Source organism: Macadamia integrifolia, chromosome 3 (assembly GCF_013358625.1).
Source record: "Macadamia integrifolia cultivar HAES 741 chromosome 3, SCU_Mint_v3, whole genome shotgun sequence".
NCBI classification, from domain to species: domain Eukaryota; kingdom Viridiplantae; phylum Streptophyta; class Magnoliopsida; order Proteales; family Proteaceae; genus Macadamia; species Macadamia integrifolia.
In genome coordinates this window covers 31,306,109-31,326,788 of record NC_056559.1, presented here as the reverse complement: position 1 = coordinate 31,326,788, position 20,680 = coordinate 31,306,109, and the positions used below count along the sequence as shown (strand labels likewise).

Sequence of the window (20,680 nt, the reverse complement as noted above, 5' to 3'; positions counted from 1 at the left end):
GAATACTCCAACTACGCTAGGACTAGGGCAATGTTTGGTAGCCAAGAGAAGAAAAGAAAAGAAAAGAAAAGAAAAAAAAAGAGAAGAAAAAAAAAAAGAATCTAGAAAAGAAAAAGAAAAGAAAAGAAAAGAAATTGTGAGAATATAAAAAGAGTATGTATGTTTGGTTAACAAGAGAAGAAAAAAAAAATTCAAAAAATTTTGAATTTTACGAGACAGATAGACATATAGGAAATCATTGTGTAATCATTCATTTTTTGTTTTATGTTTTCTTGTGTTTTTGGCAAGATATTTTTTGGGGGAGCAAAAAAAAATATCACAATTCTCAAGAGGAATTTTGAATTTGAAAAGGAGAATCTTTTTTGGGTGAAGACATATAAAGTACAAAGAAAAATTCTTAACCCAAAGAAAAAAGTACAAAATGTGCACTTTATTTCTTTTCTTGGCTACCAAACACAGCCTAGGAGTTTTTTTCGCTTGAAAATTTGGATTGATGACGTATGATTCCGGTTCGGTTTCGAATCTGGGTGAACCCGACCCCTTGCTATCCCTATTAAATAGCATTTTATCATGCTAAGCTATCTTGGTTTCGCAAAATTTTCGTCCTCCTTTCGAACGAAATATCAGAGCTGTGTCTCTTTCCTCTCTCGGAGGAAAAGTAGTTTAAAGAAAGGAGAGATCGAAGGAAGATCTCAGACATGGATGCCCTAGATTCCGTCGTCGATCCATTGAGGGAGTTCGCTAAGGATAGTGTTCGCCTCGTCAAGCGTTGCCACAAGCCCGATCGGAAAGGTAAAATTCCCGTTCCTGATTTCTTCTTCGATTGCCCCTTCCCCATTTTTGTGTCGTTCTTTTGTAGATTTGTTGTTTATATGTTCGTTTTTTGACTGGATCTTGGGATTGGGTTACGATTTTCTGGAAATTTTCATTGTTGGATGTAGAATTCACGAAGGTCGCGTTTCGTACGGCTGTCGGCTTCGTTGTGATGGGATTCGTTGGGTTCTTCGTAAAGCTAATCTTCATCCCCATCAACAACATCATAGTCGGATCTGTTTAGGTATGAATTAAGCTATCTCTTTTCCTTTTCTTAGGGTTTTTATTTGTGTTTTATTTATTTTTATAATTCTATATCTTTTGCACTGAGAAGCAAATGAATTGCAATTTAAATTACCACGTCTGTAGTTGTAGCTATGTAGAAACTAATATTGGTGTTGAAGAACCATTAGGGACAGATCGGAAAGTTGATGACTTTGCAAGTTCTTTTTTTTTCATATTTTTTTTTAATTTATTTATGAAATTGATTCGTGGTTGAAAATAAGGATGTTTTTTTCTACTTGCAAATTAAGAGGTATTAGTGGCTTTCTAGCCACCTAACCACCTGATATCAGAAAACCTTGAGAAAATCCAGTACCGCAGGTAATGAACAGTAACCAGATTTGGAGAAGTATCAATAACTTGATAAAGACTGATCTGATTTGTCCACAACCCTGATCGAGTGGTCTATTAGGAAGGGGAAATAGCTCAGCAAGCTTTGATTAAAATATGATGATCAGATTTTAAGATATGGAGTTGTCCTGTTGTCCTACTTCAACTAGGAAACTTGAAACCCTGATAAATTGAGATATTGATGCACAGGTTTTAGGGCCAAAAAATATTTTAGATGATGATTAAGCAGGATACAACAACCAGAATAATTTAAATAAGATTTGATGTTCAGAAACTCAGATTTTGAAAAGTTGTCTTGAAGTAGGATTCTGAAAATCGACGGAGAAACTGAACAAAGACAGAAGTCGATTTTATCAAGTAGTCAAGACAATCAATGGCAGTTTTCAGCTGGTTAATCAAGGCTTTTCTCAACAACCTGGGCTAGAATTAACAGAAACTTAGAACTGAAACTGAATAACAGAATTTAGAAATCGCACTATTGCAGGGTGATAAAGTTCAGAATTTTGACCTGTTATGCATTGGAGAATAGTGAATGGAGTTAGAGAAGATAAATCAATTCAAGAACTCAGCTTGGAAGGGCCTTTAACATTTAATTTGAACTGTCCTTGTATGCAATTTCAAGGAGTTTGAGTCACCTTCAAGTTCGTGGTGAACCAGAACCAGCACTGAACTGGTTCGACTTCAGGAGAAATTTCTTTCTTGTACAATCACCTTTTTAGATTGAAATTCTATGCATGGGTTCTGAGCACCATATTCTCTTTAGATCAATTAATGGTAATCCTAAAGGTCACACACTGAGACAATAACATGTCCTGCAAACAGAGGTTGGCAGAAAGAAGGAAACCAGATTCAGTTGCAGATTGTGATTTCACAGCAAGGATGATATTAAAGGCCAATGGACTGGAGTTCAAGTCGCCCTGAGCAGACTCCCAAAAAATCAGGTTCAAAGGAATAGAATCCAACGATTTCTATTAGTTCATGCCCAGCCAAAGGATATCGCAGGTAGCAGAAAATAAGAACAGAAACGTTAAAGAAAAAGAAGAAACGGAAGGAACACACCTGAGAAGGAGAATGCAGATCTGTTTTGAGTTTGGAGAATGAGAGGGAAGATAAGGAAAGCACTAAGCCAAAGATTGCCCAATAGCAACACACAACATAGTAATACTATTCCATTCCAGCTGTATATCTCGGTTAATATTTTTCATATACAAGGAAAACAAAGAAAGAAAAAGGTTTCCTAATCAATCACTAAAACTGAAACAAACTCCCAACTATATAACCATTCGACCACTAACACTAAGGGAAATAGAAAAGTAAATGTTAAATTACAAGAATAACTCAAAAAATAAAAAAAAATTCCTATCTAAAACCAACACCGCAGGGCCAGAAAAGAACCAGAAAACTGGCCTAACATGAACTGCGGGCTATTGTTATGGTCTGGTCTTCTTCCTACGATGGTACAGGAGCCTATACTTGGATTCTGCATTTCCTGGTCATGTGCAGTTGAGGAGCATGTGTAGGCTATTGAACTAGAATTTCATAAAATTATGATAAGAATATTTCTGTTAGTTGGATCATGGATGAGTTGTCTGAACTGTAATTCATATACAAGTATGTGAATAATATGTATGAAAAATATATTACATCTAGAACTAGAATGTGAGTATTTCTTCACACCCTTGGGTCCAAAACAAGAGAGATATTTTTACCCCTTCTCCCATAAATTCATTTGTAATTTTTGTTGTATGGAAATTTACTAACTAGGAGTTAGACCCTGTCGGGGCCTTTAAGGATGATATGCATTTTTACTTGCTTTTCTTTCTTTTTTTTTTTGGTTAGAAAATTTTCATGATCAATGTTTATGTGAATGGTTGACATGGTTTAGATTCTGTATTCAGTGATGCATCAGTGCACTCTAAAGCTTTTATATACCTCTCACAAGAGTTTTAGAAGCTTTTCTCTCAGCTATTATTTACCATGGGGATTCATACATCAGCAAAGAATGGCATGCACATTTTACCCGTTTTCTTTTTCTCAATAAGTCGAATTTTGGGGGTCTTTAACCCTTGTTGAGGAAAGTAATTTTAATTTTAAAGCTGGGATTACAAGGAGAAATAATGACTGGTTTCTGCAATTTTACTGGCTGCTGCCATTTTGGAAATCTTGACTTGTGGGTCCAATGAGGTGCTTTATAAGTTTGGAGATTGGAGTATGGGGTCTTTATTCTACACATAATTTGGGGAATGAATTTGGAGTCTCTGTCAGTGTGTCACTATAGATTAGAACAACTTTGAGCATAATGAAGCACCTGAGTGCATCTTGGAAAAGAAATATTCTCTTAAATCTTAAGAAAATTTAATGTCATGGATCATTGAGCGTATAATGGAGTAATCTTTCCAGCGGTATCAAAATCAGGTTTTGGAACACTTTTGACGAATAAAAGTCTCAAAAATTGTATTTGGTATTTTTGCCTTTCTTTTGTGGTGTTCCCCCTTCAATTTGCACAATATTGGATACGAATGTTCCCATGCATTGCTGATCATTGTTACTTCTACTTAAGTGATGTTAACAGCGACATACCCTCAATGAAATGAATTTGTTTTGCTTAAGTTTCAACCGTTTTGAGGTTGATGCCTTGCTTTCTGGACAGGTGGAACACCTAGCATTATGTGTGTAACCATCTTATAAAACACTTATCATGGTTGCTAGCTATGCATCACTATATATCTCTCAACCTGTCTTCATTTGCAGTAAAGTCTGTTGGTCTTGGAATGGAAACTGATTCACTGCGTATGTTTCATTTGAAACTGCAGGTAATATGGAGTTGCAGGGAGTATCCCATCAACATGGATAATTATGGAGGGAAAGGAAGCTGAACACTTTAGGAACTTGTTCTATGTATGCATCTCATTTGCTTAGGTAGATAGAGTTTTTTGAGTTTAGTGGATTAGAGTTTGGTTTCTTTTAAGCTTGATTTTTTTGTTCTTAATGAAGATCTGCAACCTCGCGTAGGTTTGGCCCACTCGTTTTTGCAACTGTTTTAATCGTTTGGGTTTTGCAGCCTGCTTTAAGTTTGCTCAGATGTAACTTTATTCAATTAGCTAGCAGCGGTTACTTGATGCAACTTTGGTTCGCCACTTACTGGGCCAGCGCAGTTTGTCGACTGCGAGTCCAGCTGAGACCTCTTAGCAAATGTGATAAAACCAAACCGAGATCGCTGAGCCTTTTGCAGCCTCGGCATTGAGCACTGAGCAGTTGAAGTCTATAGCTGTTTTTTTTTTTTTTTTTTTAAATCCCTTGGGCGCTAGTCTAAGTAGCCACCGTTAGGCTAAGAAAGAAAAAGAAAACGACATCAATCAAATGATCGTAAGGGGAAAAGTTGTGCAAGCATAAAAAGAAGACTTTTTCCATTAAATAAAGAAAAAATACCAAATGAACACTTATATTCTTTTGTAATGATAGAACAAATATTCCTTAACTAAAAAAAAATTTTAAATATTCACCAAAGTTCTAGTGTTATAAATTTCAGTTTTCTCGTGCGTGATAAGGTAAGTCAATTGTTTGAACAAAAGAACAATTTTGATGGAAAGTTGGAGCCTAAATTTAACCGAAAAAGGACTTTAGATGAAAAAGAAAAAGGGGACGAATTGGTGCTTACATTCACAACCACAACCAGGTTATGCGAAATCTCTGAATCACTCCTAACTTTAGTTACATCACATGCTTCATCTTTTGCTTGCTTGCTTCAGACCATGAAAAAGGTTTCTGGAATCTGTCTCAATATTTTTTCATGTCATTACATAGTGTGCACAAATTAAAACAAAATCCCCCCCACCCCCCAAAAGAGATTACCAGAAACCCAACTTGAGACGTTACAAGCATTGCTTAGAGGTATTGTGCAAGTTAAAATGGGGAAATCAACAAAAGAGAGGGTGAGGGTAACACAGTATAGAGGCATGTTTTCTAATGGGGGATCACTTTTAGTTAAATTTAAATTAACAATGGTGGAAAAGTTGTAGAAACCGAACTATTAGGCTCCGTTTGGTATCGTTTCTGTTCCAGAAACTCCGTTTCGTGTCAAAAACGGAAATTTCAGTTTCTGTGTCAAAACGCCGTTTTTAAACGATTTATGACTGTTTGGTGAATCTGTTTCTAGAACAGTTTCAGAACTAAGAAACGACAGTTATGCCGTTTGGTAATGCTTGTTTCAGAAACGATTTTTTTTTCTCTTTTCTTTTCTTTTAAGTCAATAATTACAGAAATAACATCTACACAGATGTAGTTTTCATTTCTAGAGACATAATTAAATGTTTCATATTCATATAACTAGAGTTACAGAGTGTTTCTTCAGAAGCCACTATTGAGCTTTCAAGACTTGAAATTAGCTCATCATTTAATCTACAATGGCAGAGGAAATGAAGGGAAGCAAAAAAAGAAATTACAAACAAATTAACATTTCCAAATATTAGATGAGAGATGTGAGTTATTCCAGTGGTTATATCTTCTTTTTGCCTGTTACCCTGCTCTTTAAGGTTTGTTTTCTTGGATCTAATAGAATTTTCTAAAAAAAAAAAAAAAAAACAAGAGTACTTATCTCAAAATTGGAAATTTCATTGACCTCATAAAATTAGCAAGAAAAATATCTCCCCCACCGATTAAAACCCCACTTTCAAAAACCTAGGCCACATAACACTTCACTGTACAGAGCATAACAGAGCATCAAAATGGTTTATTACTTATGCTAACAGAGCATCAAAATGGAACCTGCAACGGCGGAAAAGAGAATCAAAAGGGTAGCCGATTACCGAAGGCGGAAAACTGCAACGGCGGATGAATCAAAGAACCTGCAACTGTGGAAAAATCCTTCTCAGTAAAATCTCAGAACCTACAACTGGGGAAAACTCAGAACCTGCAATTGCGGAAAACTCATAACCTCACTGTCGCCGCTATTTTTCTCCAAGGTTTGATTGAATCTTGAAGGGGAATGTGGAGAGACATAGAGTGAGGGTAGGGTTTTGATCGTATCTTGAAGGGGAATGTGGAGAGAAGAGTGAGGGTAGGGATTTTGATCGTGGGAGAGAAACCCGCCTTAGATGAAGATTCGCCGGTAACGATCGTTGGTTGTGGCCGAAGTTAAACGTGATCGGCGACGGAGAAGCTGAAGGAGGCAGCCGTAGGGTTCCAATTCTAAGAAGAGAAGAAGAAGGAGAATGGAGAAGAAGAAATCGCCGTCCTCTAGTAGCAGGCGTTGCGTTGCTTTATCGGGAACGAAAGTTGAGAGAGAAGAAGAGAGAAGTTCAGGAGTTACCTGCAGAAACTCCAACTGCTCCAGCCGTTCTCTGATAGCTACGGGAACGATGGTTTCTAATTTGGGGATTTTGGAACGAAACTGTATTGACGGAACTCCATTTTGGAGTTCCGACTTTTGGGCATTATTTCGTTTTTTTCTCAATTTTCGTTTCAAAAAAACCGAAACATATCATAACATTGCCAAACGGTTTTTTGCGTTTTTTTGTTCCAATAGAACCAAAAAACGATAGAAACGTTTTTTTAGAACGATACCAAACGGGCCCTTAATATCTTGGATTAAATAATAAGCGAATTGGGTTTGACCTTAGAGTGAAGTACTTGATTTCTGAGATTCCAAGTTAAATAAATACAGAATTAGTGGAGGGAATGAACAATTCTATTATTGGGTTGAAAGTAATTTCTCCTATCTGATATCATTTTCCATTACAAAAATGAACGGATAAACATGATTATTCAGTAAGGTCATGGTTGGCACTTGGCATTCTATAAAATATTTAACCTGAACTCTCATTTAAGAACTTAAAATTCCATAAAAGGAAATCCTACTAATAAGGCCAACTCCCACCCCACCCCCCCACCCCAAAAAAAAAAATCCTGATTCAAAGGAGGAAAGATAAGATGACCTACATGCCATCACCAAAGTGCTCATTGAAGTTCTCCATAATGCTCTCACCAAAATGCATAATCGCTCCATTCAATCTATAGATTCCGGAAAGTATAAGAATCGTTAAATATAAAAAATAAATAAATAACTCAAATATGATCAGGAAATGCTTCACACTATATAAAATCTTCATCAGCTTTCAAAAACAACAAATCTCATGAATTATATTAGCAATTCTTTTTTTCTTCTCTTTTGCCCTTCGAAATCAATCACAGGTCCTCACCCTCTGTTGCCCATCGATCCCCTCCTCTATGTCTACTTTTCGGTTTCGGTTGGCTCATATTTTGTTGGTCTCGTTTGTTTTCGATTTATATCGATTCTACAAAACCCAACTCGAAACCAAACCAATAAAAGGTTCGGTTTGATTCATTCCAGATTGATGCAATAACTGTCCCCCGCCTCAAATCTACGTGCTTTCAAAGGTGACAGGCAGAGAGGGCAAAACCTTATATGAAATACTCGCATATAAACTATAGGACTCACTTGTTCCCTGAAACAACGGTCGAGCTTAATTTTCAGGTCTGTACACTCTCCAAAGAATTTTCCAACAGGATGGTCAGCTTAATTTTCAGGTCTGTACACTCTCCAAAGAATTTTCCAACAGGATGGTCAACATGACACTTTTGGAACAGTTCAATAATCTACAAAAAGGAAACACAGAGAAACAACCAATGGTAAATGAATCCCTTCACTTTTAATCATTTCATTTGTGAGAACAATGTCTCAACAATCAGATAGGATCATTAAAACAATTAACAGATTGTTCTGCGTTTAGAAATATAGGAAAAATCATTCAGAAAATTTGAATCCCGAGTCACAAGAAAATCATTAGCAAATACGAACATATTGTAAAACAACAAAATGAATATAGTCTATTGTCATGAGAGAAAGCAAGAAGCTAAACTTACTTCAGCACACATTGGGTGCCTGTGTAATGTCAAAGGAGGATGCATTTTCAGGGAGCAACTGGGACCTTAGTACACCGCAAGACCAAAATAAGCAGCCATGTTTAAGCATTTGCATTTAAAACTCAACAAGTATTCAAGCATGCTAATTAACATAAAGGGGATGGGGGAAGAGATTAAAAGGAGATTATCAGTTAAAATAATCAGCTGAAATAGGCAACCATTGGGGTGGATTGCACAGAGGAAGCGAGGATTTGAGCCTTTTGTTTGTCTACAGCATCCAAGGATACCTCTTAACCCTCAGAATCCATTGCATGAGTACAGAATGTAACAGCATATTGCTGTCGCTCAATGCCTAGTGACTAAACCTACTTGTCCACATAAGGGAGCAATGGTTTGAGCTCTAAATCCTTACAGAATACCATATACCAACTGGACCTGAATATACATGGATATTCAAGAGCTGGATTCCTCATTGAATATTGCTCAAAGTCTAGTCTTGCCAGAATTCAGAATGTAGGGGTTGGTGCAGAAATTGATATTAAAAAATGAGTCGTCAGAAAACTCAACCATGCCATAAGAGTAAGCTGTAATAAATTAATAAGTTGTGCAATTTTGATACTTTATCTCACCTGTTAGGGAGGGGAACCATAGCATTCTTAAGTTCACAGATGCTCCTAAGACCTAACATTGGCAAAATTCCCTCTTCCCGAAAGAGGTAAGATTATATTGGTTCAGAAGATCGACAAATTCATCCAACATGTTTTCAAACCGCACGGTCTCTAAACCCTAAAATTTTAAGGTTATTTGATCCAATAGTCAAGGAGAAAACCAAGCCAACTGACAAGCGACAGAAAGATGGCCCAGGCCATGGACCTTGGCATTTTGCACACACAAAAATTTTGAGTCAAGGTGTATCTTGTTGATCATTAAATAGACAACCTGGGGTTTGTGATTGGATAGTCAATGTATCTCAGGATTCAGAAGTTATTTTAATTAGCTCCCTCTATTTCTGATACTGAATCATTCACTCAGCAGATAAAAAAAAAATAAAAAATTACAGGAACCCTTTATAAAAGTATAAAACATCATTAAGTGTTAATTCTTGACCTGTTATGTGAACCAAGCTCACTTTCTCCAGGTTCAGGTTTGCATATTACCATTCCATAATTAGACCCTCCCTGTTCAGGAGACACTGAGACTAAGCTGAAGCTTACTTGACCCAACCTGGATAATTACAGAATGATCAATCCAATCTGCTGGATTTTCCTGGGTTCAGACTAGCACAACTCAAGGAGATTAAACATAGCACCTGCATTTGGGTTAAAAGAATTTTCTCATTGAGTTGGGAGCCCAGTTGCCCTACTCTGTATACCTAGAAAGAAAGCAAGAATCTATTTGACAAACAGTAAGCATAAGAAGTCCCAATCCACTACCCCATTCATTTTGTTTGACCTTACAGGGGCTATGAATAAGCATAAGAAGTCCCAACCCACTACTCCATTCATTTTGTTTGACCTCACAGGGCCTATGAATCCCTGGATGCTCCCCTCCCCTTCTTTTTGTTTCTTCTTTTACTTCGACCAGCTAAATCAAACATATCTAAGTTGGTCCCCCTGGGCGGGCAATTCCAAACAGACAACAAAAAATTCCCAGCTACGAGTCTTGAAGTTTCTCTGATGCACATAAAATCATAGAAATAACAAACCATTGAAATGGTCATCTAATGATGTGAAGTCTTCTAACATTGAAGAAATGCCATAGTTAGTTTTCCTTTGAATATTTCCTCCAACCAGGGAAGAAAGGGAACAATGCTTGGTTGGAAGAAACACAGAAAGGATAATTTAGCACGAAACCAGATTAGCAACCGCAGGAAAGATCTGACCTGAGATTAGAGATAAAGCAACTGAGACCATTAAATTGTTCACCATAATCAACTAAGGTTGTCTTCAACCACACAAAAAAGCCCCATTCTCTAATAATCGAAACCATAAACTATTCAATTAACTGTTAAATCTGATCAATACATTTATAGGATTTGAGAAACTGTTACGCGTGAATGAAAGAAGAAGAATTTTTTTTTTCTGAACTCTGACTAGGATCAGAGAAAGGAAAAGAAGAGAAATCTAACCTAGACGTAGCCCAGTCCTGCCTGTACAAACTCCCAATTATCTGTTCAACAAATTTTTCGTATCGTCCCTGTGTCCAGGCAATAGGGGAACACAATAGGCGATAGTATGCTGGAAACAATGTAGTAGCACAAGAACACCGGAAGCCAGGAGCAAATTTTGATGGAAAAATGGCATTTGTGTACCCAAGATAATGAAGTATTCCACATGCACTCTCTGCTGGGAGTTCTCACATCTTGAAACATTGTCTAGGCAAAAGGTTTTACAATGAACAAACCGCACAATTCGTATTAGGAGGCAAAAAAACTGATTCAACAGATTACAATCCAATCATTGATTTCTACTCATCTGTTGAATCAGAAAGGCCAGAAGCAAGAACAAATAAACATAAGAGGAGTTTTCTTAACCTTTAAAATAAATAAATTTACATTGCAAACGCTGAGAACCTCACAGTGACGATTAGGGTAGCATTTAATTCAAATTGAACGCAACTGAATTAAGAATTAATCAAGAAGCTACAGGTAGAGGAAGTAAACCTGAAGATGAAGATTGAAGAAAAGCTACAAGCCGAGAAAATCAAGATTTGAAGGTCTTCATCCTCTATAGTTAGTAGAACCTCTGAGAAATGAGAATGGAGTTCTTGTTTTCTTACTCAATGTCATGCTGACAGCCCTGACACATTCCCCTGTGATTACGACAGGCCCTGCTCCCTATTCCTTCCTTCCGTCTCGCCTCCGGACCAATCGCCATCACCATCACCATCACCATCACCATATCTTGCCTCTGCAATCTGCCCTGACTCGCACCCAACCATCGCCTTGCTCCTTGGCAGCTTCCTTCGTCGCGATTCGCGAAGATCCTTCCTCGCCTCCGCCTCCACCAGAGACGATACTTCACCTACAATCATCCCTCCAACTTTACTTTATGGAGTGGGGCCCCAAACCATACACGTCATCATTCGCTTCGACAACCGATCGATGGCTCCCTCAAACTCATTCTCCTATCGGGCCAACCCTCAACCCGGCCCAGACTGAACCAAGTCATTCATTCGGTCCGACCGGCCAAGCTGAACTTTTGAGTTTTGACTGGGTTGAAATCGTCTGCAATGATGATTTTTTTCCGTTTTGACGAGCCATATTAGCTGGATAAACCGGATGGAACTATTTGCAAGAAGTCCATCAGGCAACCCTTTTGAATATTACCAAAAAAAAAAAAAAAAGGCAACCCTTTTGAACCACTTGCTCGCGCGGGAATTTAACCGACTACCATTTCAAAATTACCGTTACAGAGTTACAGCTAGCAATGTGGATTGAAGATCAAATAGATTTTGCCTTCTCTCTCTCTCGCAAGAACTCGTTAGTTTCCTTTCTGGGTTAATTTGCCGCGTGATAATTAACTGAAGCAAGATGACCGTTAGAGGTAGCATAGTAGCATGTGGATTGGAGATCAACTAAAAATCTAAATAAAAATCTGAATGGATCAAAGAAATCCATACGAGCATAGGATTAGTAACTTTACTAACCTGAGTTAGCTTCAATTAGTTTCCTTTTCTGATTACCTTCTCTACTTTTTTTTTCTTTTTCTATAAATACACTCATTGGGTCCATTCCTTCCCAATTGAATCATTCGTTCTCTCTTCTTCAGTGAGAATTTCAGGGTTTTTCTGATAAGCAGTGTTTTGTGTTGTGTTGGAGAGTTCAAGATGGGTGTGAAGAGAAAGAGAGTAGAAAGAGGAAAAGAAGAAGAGGATGATCTATTGAAACTGAAGCTGTGGAGTGATACATGGGATGTGAAGAAGAAGCTGAACAAGAGTGACCTTGATCATCACCTGAGAAGAGTTATACTGCCAGGTGATCAGGTGAGGAAAAATGTTCTCCCATTCCTTTCTCAATCCGAACTACAGGAAGTGGAAGGGAAGAATGAAGGACTGATGGTGCCTGTGGATGACTTAAACACTGGAACTTACTATTGGTTGAGTTTCAAGAAGTGGGAAAGCAACGGTTCCTACAGACTTGGGCAGCGCTGGATTAGCGACTTCGTGGAAAAGAGAAAACTTCACAAGGACGATGTGTTCGGCATGTCTTGGAATCAATTCACCAGGGGTTTCTGTTTTTCAGTCATTAAGAGAAGTCCGGCTTATCCTCCGCCGGATCCTTCTCTCTGCAAATTTGCACGCAAACACCTTCGTCTCAGCCCACCTACACCTGATTTGTTCATGGATGCATTGGAGAGCTGCCCAAGTAAAAACTAAAAAAAGAAGCAGAATTGGGTGCGGTGGTTGCTGTCAGAAATACATAAGAAACTGATGATCATGGATTTCTTTCCATTTTTTGCTTTCTTTTGTAATTCTGTTTTTCATATACAGATTATTCATTGATCGATTTTGGGTAAACATAAAGAAATGGAATATGATTTAGTTTCTTGAAAGATTTCTTGTAATTACATACATGTGTCTGAATTTCTCACTTAACATATTCTGCCATTCAACTAGCAGGTTTTCTTTACCTGCATGTTCACATTAATGTGAAGAGAAAAGGAGGCATCTAAAAGTCCTATCGCAATCTAGTTCTACAAAGGAAAAAAGGTTGAACTTCTGTCAGTACAGTACAAGAAGGTCACTGACCCCACAATGCGAATTTTTAATATGATATTTACAAGTAAAATCCAGGATCTGAATATAGATACATCAACTCCCCTTAAAAAAGAAAGAATATGATCGTAATGGCAACAATAAAATTAAGTGGCAATTTTGTGTTTCTTTTTCTGATTAAACAAATGTTAATTAATGTAGCAGTTTGAGATCCTGATTGTAAGCATTTTGAGCCTCCTGCAGGCCAATTAACATATCAATTAAATAATAAAAGAAATAACAACTAAAATAGATAAACAACCCCTTCCATACGTAGAGTGTTTAGAAAGAGGACCAAAACTAACTCAAAACTAACCTCATCTCCTCCAATCTGAGTCCCACTAACTACTTGATTAAAATGCTAATTTTGTGTATACCCTTTCGACACAAAATTTGGGCCTCATAATCGAGCCCATTACAAATGAAACACTTAAAATAAAAGCCCATAGTATACACTATCAAGCCATTACAAACAAAAACACTTAAAACAAAAGCCCATAGATTTCACTTCTTTCTTTTTCCTTTTTTTGGTTTTATTAGGGTTTCACTTCTTGATCATTAATTTTTAGGTAGCAGATTTAATTTCCTATCTAAGATTGAAGGAATAGCTCACCTTGTCAACACTCTACTAAAAGGGAAAAAAAAAGCTCATCTTGTCCCCATGGCATTGTTTCTTGGAGGCCAAACTTTGTGCACATAAATTTTCATTATCCATGTTCTAATCAATGAATTAATTTGTAGGGCTTTTATCATTTAATAGTGAGGGTGGCACATCGATAAGGTTGCTCATTGCAACCTAGTGGTCACATGCTCGTGTCAAAAAAAAAAAAAATCTCTTCATGAAATGGGGATACATTATGAAATACCACAATCTCCACAATGGCAGAGCCTCGTGCATTGGGTACTACACACTTTTTTATTGAATGATTAATGTGTCAATATAATTACTATAAAATTAACTGAATGTCACTATTTGGTGAGTTAATGAATATATAGGACTATGAGAGGGAATTATTGATTTCGATCCCATGTTTAACAAGGTGGGACAAATGATAGACACCTTTGCCTTCCCCCATTTAGCTTAGAGGGTAAAGAACACCCACCATTCCTTCCTAAGTCAAGGTGGGCATGACGGGTAAGCATTGACAATCTCCTTCAGCCTAGGCTTGGTCCACGTGTTCATGGAGTAGCCATGACTTCTTTAATAAGTACAATTTACCTCCAATGAGGAGAGGGGGGAAAAAGGCACAATTTACCTGTTGTTTAAGCTTGATGGGTTGTACTTCCAATTGCATTTTCCTCTATATTCGTTTATCTTGTATAAGTTAGCTTACTTGAGAGTGAGTGGACCTCGGCGCAATGGTAAGGTTGCTCCATTGCGAACCAATTATCGTCGATTCTAATCGAAACCAACCTCTCCGTGAAACAAGAGTAAGACTGTGTACATTATGACCCTCCCCAGACCTTGCAGTGGTAAGAGTCCCATGCATTGGATACGTCCTTTTTAAGTAGGCTCACTCAAGCTCTATCTGGTTGTCTATAATGGGAAGAAAAATAAAATCAGTTTTGCAGGTGTGAGATTGGCTGAGGGAGATTAAGGGTGAACGGAGAGATATGGGCAAGGAGGGGGAGGAGGATGTATAAAGCAGGGGGGAGGGGGTGGGGGTAATGATGGGGCGGAGGTGAGCTTTCGAATTAGAGCCGCGGAGGAGAAAAGAGGGAACTAGGGGTATTTTAGGAATTCTAAATTATTAGCGAGAAAGAGTAGAGGGAGTTTGATTTTTCGGGGAAAGAGAAAAAGAGGTTGGAGAAGAGAGTTTGAGGGAAAGTTACTGCAATGAGAGTAATTTACCCATTATGTACGATCTTTTGCATTTATATTTTCTTCTTATTAACAATGGTCATTGCATTATGAAGAAAAAGGGAAACAAATGCTCTAGTAGCACAGGGCAGCGAATTGATACCTCCACTGCGGTAATACCCTAAAAACCCAACCCTATTGATGCCCATATGCACCCCTTCATTGGCCCTTGCACTGACGCAAGAACCCCATGACCAAGGGACGGTCTTTTCAGCAAAGAAAAAATTTGTTTTAAACAAATGACTACGAAACCAGGAAGTGTTCTTTCCTTCAAAGAAAAAAATAAAATAAAAGCACACATTACCCGTTGTTTAAGCTTGATGGATTGTCTTTCCAATTGCATTTTCCTTTTACATTCATTTATCTAGTTTAAGCTTGATGGATTTTCCTTCCAATTCTTACTGTACGTGCGCACATAGTGAGAATTGGATTTTCAAAATCCAAGGGTTGTGAAAATCAATAACAATTGGATTTTGAAAATGTACAAGTGACGCACATAGTGAGAATTGGACAAGAGTTGGGCGAAATTGGAGAGGAGCCTTGCTTATCTTGGTTTATCAAAGAGAAATTTGTCTTTCATATTTCATAATATCAAGATCGAGAAAGAATAAGATGGCCAAAACTCGACTTAGATATTCCCCTGTTCTCCTGAATTGATTTCCTTCGACCTTATTAATCAATGTGACTTTTGATGTTTGAATACATGTACATAAAATAATAATCACAGTTTTGAAGTAGTCTCTTATTATAACTACACAAATGTAGTACTTATTCTTGGCTTTACTCGGCAGTTTCCCTCCTGTGAGCTTGTAGCCTCTCCTTCAGCTTCTTACTCTGCTCAAAGTTCTCCTTTCTCTTTAAGGCTTTCTGTGAAAGAAATGAACATCCAACCTTTAAACCCTAAGAAGGAGCTATAAGAAGCAGCAGACAAATACTTCCCTATTCTGCAGTTGGTCTTCCTTTCCATTTTGAGCAATATCCCAAATTCTTACTATTTTGACCCCTTGTTTACCAAAATTCATTAATAGATGTCAAATAAATAGTGAAGGGCAAAAATGGAGAGGAAGACTGTTTAATGCAATAATTGTCCCTCTCCTCAAATCTATGTGCTTTTCAAAAGGTGACAGGCAGAGGGGGCAAAAGCTTATATGAAAGACTCCCATATAAACAGTAGGACTCACTTCTTCCCTGAAACAACGGTCGAGCTTAATTTTCAGGTCTGTACACTCTCCAAAGAGTTTTCCATCAGGATGGTCAACATGACACTTTTGGAACAGTTCAATAATCTACAAAAAGGAAACACAGAGAAACAACCAATGGTAAATGAATCCCTTCACTTTTAATCATTTGATTTGTGAGAACAATGTCTCAACAATCAGATAGGATCATTAAAACAATTAACAGATTGTTCTGCGTTTAGAAATATAGGAAAAATCATTCAGAAAATATGAATCCCGAGTCACAAGAAAATCATTAGCAAATACGAACATATTGTAAAACAACAAAATGAATATAGTCTATTGTCATGAGAGAAAGCAAGAAGCTAAACTTACTTCAGCACACATTGGGTGCCTGTGTAATGTCAAAGGAGGATTCATTTTCAGGGAGCAACTGGGACCTTAGTACACCGCAAGACCAAAATAAGCAGCCATGTTTAAGCCTTTGCATTTAAAACTCAACAAGTATTCAAGCATGCTAATTAACATAGAGGGGATGGGGGAAGAGATTAAAAGGAGATTATCAGTTAAAATAATCAGCTGAAATAGGCAACCATTGGGGTGGATTGCACAGAGGAAGTGAGGATTTGAGCCTTTTGTTTGTCGACAGCATCCAAGGATACCTCTTAACCCTGAGAATCCATTGCATGAGTACAGAATGTAACAGCATATTGCTGTCGCTCAATGCCTAGTGACTAAACCTACTTGTCCACATAAGGGAGCAATGGTTTGAGCTCTAAACCCTTACAGAATACCATAGACCAACTGAACCTGAATATACATGGATATTCAAGAGCTGGATTCCTCATTGAATATTGCTCAAAGTCTAGTCTTGCCAGAATTCAGAATGTAGGGGTTGGTGCAGAAATTGATATTAAAAAATGAGTCGTCAGAAAACTCAACCATGTGTCTAAGAGTAAGCTGTATTAATGTGCAATTTTGATAGTTTATCTCACCTGTTAGGGAGGAACCATAACACTCTTAAGTTCACAGATGCTCCTAAGACCCAACATTGGCAAAATTCCCTCTTCCCGAAAGAGGTAAGATTATTTTGGTTCAGAAGATTGACAAATTCATCCAACATGTTTTAAAACTGCATGGTCTCTAAACCCTAAAATTTTAAGCTTATTTGATCCAAGAATAGTTAAGAAGAAAACCAAGCAACTAACAAGCGACAGCAAGATGGCCCAGGCCATGGACCTTGGCATTTTGGAAACACATAAATTTTGAGTCATGGTGTATCTTGTTGATCATTAAATAGACAACCTGGGGTTTGTGATTGGATTGTCAATTTGTCTCAGGATTCAGAAGTTATTTTAATTAGCTCCCTCTATTTCTGATACTGAATCATTCACTCAGCAAATAAAATAAATAAATAAATAAATAAGTTACAGGAACCCTTTATAAAAGTATAAAGTGTATAAAACATCATTAAGTGTTAATTCTTGACCTGTTATGTCAACCAAGCTCACTTTCTCCAGGTTCAGGTTTGCATATTACCATTCCACAATTAGACCCTCCCTGTTCAGGAGACACTGAGACTAAGCTGAAGCTTACTTGACCCAACCTGGATAATTACAGAATGATCAATCCAATCTGCTGGATTCTCCTGGATCCAGACTTGCACAACTCAAGGAGATTAAACACAGTACCTGCATTTGGGTTAAAAGAATTTTCTCATTGAGTTGGGAGCCCAGTTGCCCCACTCTGTATATCTAGAAAGAAAGCAAGAATCTATTTCACAAACAGTAAGCATAAGAAGTCCCAACCCACTAACCCATTCATTTTGTTTGACCTTACTGGGGCTCTGAATTCCTGGATGCTTCCCTCCCCTTCTTTTTGTTTCTTTTATACTTCGACCAGTTAATTCAAACATATCTAGGTTGGACCCCCCTCCCGGGAGGCAATTCCAAACAGACAAAATAAAAAATTTCAGTGACTCTTTAAATTTCTCTGATGCCGTAAAATCATAGGAACGACAAACCATTGAAATGGTCATCTAATGATGTGAAGTCTTCTAACTTTGAAGACATGGCATAGTTAGTTTTCCTATGAATATTTCCTCCAATCGGTGAAGATCTGCCCTGAGATTAGAGATAAAGCAACTGAGACAATTAAATTATTCACCATAATCAACTATGGTTGTCTTCAACCACACAAAGAACCCCATTCTCTAATAACCAAAACCATAAACCATTCCATTTAACTGATAAATATGATTAATACATATATAGGATTGGAGAAAACTGTTCTATATCTATCTCTTAAATAAATTTTGGACTCCAATCAGGAAACTAAAACTAGATCCAGCCTACTACTGCACTTAATAGCAAACATCCTACGTGTGAATGAAAGAGGGGGAAAAAAAAGGAATTTCTGAACACTGACTTAGATCAGAGAAAGGAAAAGAAGAGAAACCTAACCAAGACGTAGCCCACTCCTGCCTGTGCAAACTCGGAATTATCTGTTCAACAAAATTTTCGTACATTCCTGTGTCCAGGCATTAGGGGAACACAATAGGCAGTAGTATGCTGGATACAATATAGTAGCACAAGAACACCGGAAGCCAGGAGCAAATTTGGATGGAAAAATGGCATTTGTCTACCCAAGATAATGAAGTATTCCACAGGCACTCTCTGCTGGGAGTTCTCTCAACTTGAAACATTGTCCAGGCAAAAGGTTTTATAATATCCAAGCCACACAATTCGTATTATCATCAATAAAGATAGGAGGCATAAAAAACTGATTCAACATATTACAATCCAATCTTTGATTTTTACTCATCTGTTGAATCAGAAAGGCCAGAAGCAAGATTAAATAAACATAAGAGAAGTTTTCTTAACCTTTAAAATAAATTACATTGCAAAGGCTGAGAACCTCACAGTGACCATCAGGGTAGCATTTCATTCAAATTGAAAGCAACTGAATTAAGAATTAATCAACAAGCTACAAGTAGAGAAAGTAATCCTGAAGATGAAGATTGAAAAAGAGCTAGAAGCTGAGACAATCAAGATTTGAACGCCTTCATCCTCTATATTTAGTAGAACCTCTGAGAAATGAGAATGGAGTTCTTGTTTTCTTACCCAATGTTAGTGCTGACATCCCTGACACATCCCCCTGTGATTACGACAGGCCCTTCTCCATATTCCTTCCCTCCGTCTTGCCTCCCGAGCAATCGCCATCACCATATCTTGCCTCTGCAATCTGCCCTGACTCGTACCCAACCATCGCATCGCCGCCTTCTGCTCCTTCACAGCTTCCTTCGTCGCGATTCGCGAGACCCTTCGCCTTCGCCTCGACAAGAGAAGATAGATACTTCACCTATAATAATCTCTCGGGCCAACTTTACTTTGTGGAGTGGGGCCCTCAACCAAGCACGTCATCATTCGCTTCAACAACCAATCGATGGCTCCCTCAAACTCATTCACCCTATGGGGCCAACCCTCAACCCCGGCCCAGACTGAACCAAGTCATTTCAGTCTGTCCAACCGGTCTAGCTGAACATTAGAGTTTTGATGACGAGCCGTATTAGCTGGATAAACCGGCTGGACCTAATAGGAAGATGTCCATTAGGCGACCCTTTTGAACGACCTTGCTCGCGCGGGAATTAACAGACATTTCAAGATGACCGTTACATATATACTTACAGGCTTACAGCTCGCAATGTGGATTGGAGATCAAGTAACTAACTCTGTAGTCTCCTTAGTTTCCTTTCTGAGTTAGAGTAAGGTTAGGATTGGAGATGAAGTAAATCCATACGAGCATAGGATTAGTAACTTTACTAACCAACCTGAGTTAGCTTCAATTAGTTTCCTTTTCTGATTACCTTCTCTACTTTTTTCTTTCTATAAATAAACCCATTGGGCCCATTCCTTCCCAACTGAATCATTCGTTCTCTCATCTTCAGTGAGAATTTCAGGGTTTTTCTGATAAGCAGTGTTTGTGTTGTGTTGGTGAGATCAAGATGGGTGTGAAGAGAAAGAGAGTAGAAAGAGGAAAAGAAGAAGAAGAAGAGGATGATCTATTGAAACTGAAGCTGTGGAGTGATACATGGGATGTGATGAAGAAGCTGAACAAGAGTGACCTTGATCATCACCTGAGAAGAGTTATACTGCCATCTGATCAGGTGAGGAAAAATGTTCTCCCATTCCTTTCTCAATCCCAACAAAAGAAAGTGGAAGGGAAGAATGAAGGACTGAATGTGCGTGTGGATGACTTAAACACTGGAAGTTACTATTTTTTGAGTTTCAAGAAGTGGGAAAGCAACGGTTCCTACAAACTTGGACGGCGCTGGATTCACGACTTCGTGGAAAAGAGAAAACTTCACAAGGACGATGTGATCGGCATGCGTTGGAACCAATTCACCAGGGGTTTCTGTTTTTCAGTCATTAAGAGAAGTTCGGCTTATCCTCCACCGGATCATTCTCTCTGCAAATTTGCTCGCAAACACCTTCGCCTCAGCCCGCCTACTCCTGATTTGTTCATCGATGCATTGGAGAGCTGCCCATGCAAAAACTGA

The 20,680-nt window shown here is 38.1% G+C and overlaps 4 protein-coding genes and 1 long non-coding RNA gene across 6 annotated transcripts; 3 read left to right on the top strand and 2 right to left on the bottom strand.

Moving 5' to 3' along the window:
• The first annotated feature begins 570 nt into the window (after window positions 1-570).
• Window positions 571-4,570, top strand: LOC122073064 (protein transport protein Sec61 subunit gamma). The gene is made up of 3 exons (XM_042637571.1): window positions 571-792; window positions 942-1,057; window positions 4,260-4,570. Exons 1-2 carry the CDS (start codon window positions 699-701, stop codon window positions 1,055-1,057), a joined length of 210 nt encoding a protein of 69 aa, XP_042493505.1. The 5' UTR covers window positions 571-698; the 3' UTR covers window positions 4,260-4,570.
• A 3,336-nt stretch (window positions 4,571-7,906) lies between these two features.
• LOC122073696 lies at window positions 7,907-11,346 on the bottom strand. Its single transcript, XR_006138863.1, has 3 exons — window positions 10,991-11,346; window positions 8,329-10,802; window positions 7,907-8,061 (listed from the first exon to the last, which is right to left on the bottom strand). It is a non-coding gene; the product is annotated as an uncharacterized LOC122073696 (long non-coding RNA).
• An 810-nt stretch (window positions 11,347-12,156) lies between these two features.
• On the top strand, window positions 12,157-12,845 carry LOC122074357 (B3 domain-containing protein At2g33720-like). The gene is made up of 2 exons (XM_042639180.1): window positions 12,157-12,694; window positions 12,820-12,845. Exons 1-2 carry the CDS (start codon window positions 12,157-12,159, stop codon window positions 12,843-12,845), a joined length of 564 nt encoding a protein of 187 aa, XP_042495114.1.
• Window positions 12,846-15,557: 2,712 nt separating this feature from the next.
• On the bottom strand, window positions 15,558-19,534 carry LOC122073695 (COX assembly mitochondrial protein 2 homolog). 2 transcript variants are annotated; one of them, XM_042638321.1, is made up of 5 exons: window positions 19,245-19,514; window positions 17,612-17,813; window positions 16,498-16,562; window positions 16,126-16,230; window positions 15,558-15,811 (listed from the first exon to the last, which is right to left on the bottom strand). In XM_042638321.1, the coding sequence occupies exons 3-5, from the start codon at window positions 16,540-16,542 to the stop codon at window positions 15,725-15,727; spliced, it is 237 nt and encodes a 78-aa protein (XP_042494255.1). In that variant the 5' UTR covers window positions 16,543-16,562; window positions 17,612-17,813; window positions 19,245-19,514; the 3' UTR covers window positions 15,558-15,724. The 2 variants fall into 2 exon arrangements, 1 of the variants encoding a protein (XP_042494255.1); XR_006138862.1 differs by lacking the exons at window positions 16,498-16,562; window positions 17,612-17,813 and having other exon boundaries at window positions 15,558-16,230; window positions 19,245-19,534.
• Window positions 19,535-20,221: 687 nt separating this feature from the next.
• On the top strand, window positions 20,222-20,680 carry LOC122074356 (B3 domain-containing protein At2g33720-like). Its single transcript, XM_042639179.1, has one exon. It carries the CDS (start codon window positions 20,222-20,224, stop codon window positions 20,678-20,680), a length of 459 nt encoding a protein of 152 aa, XP_042495113.1.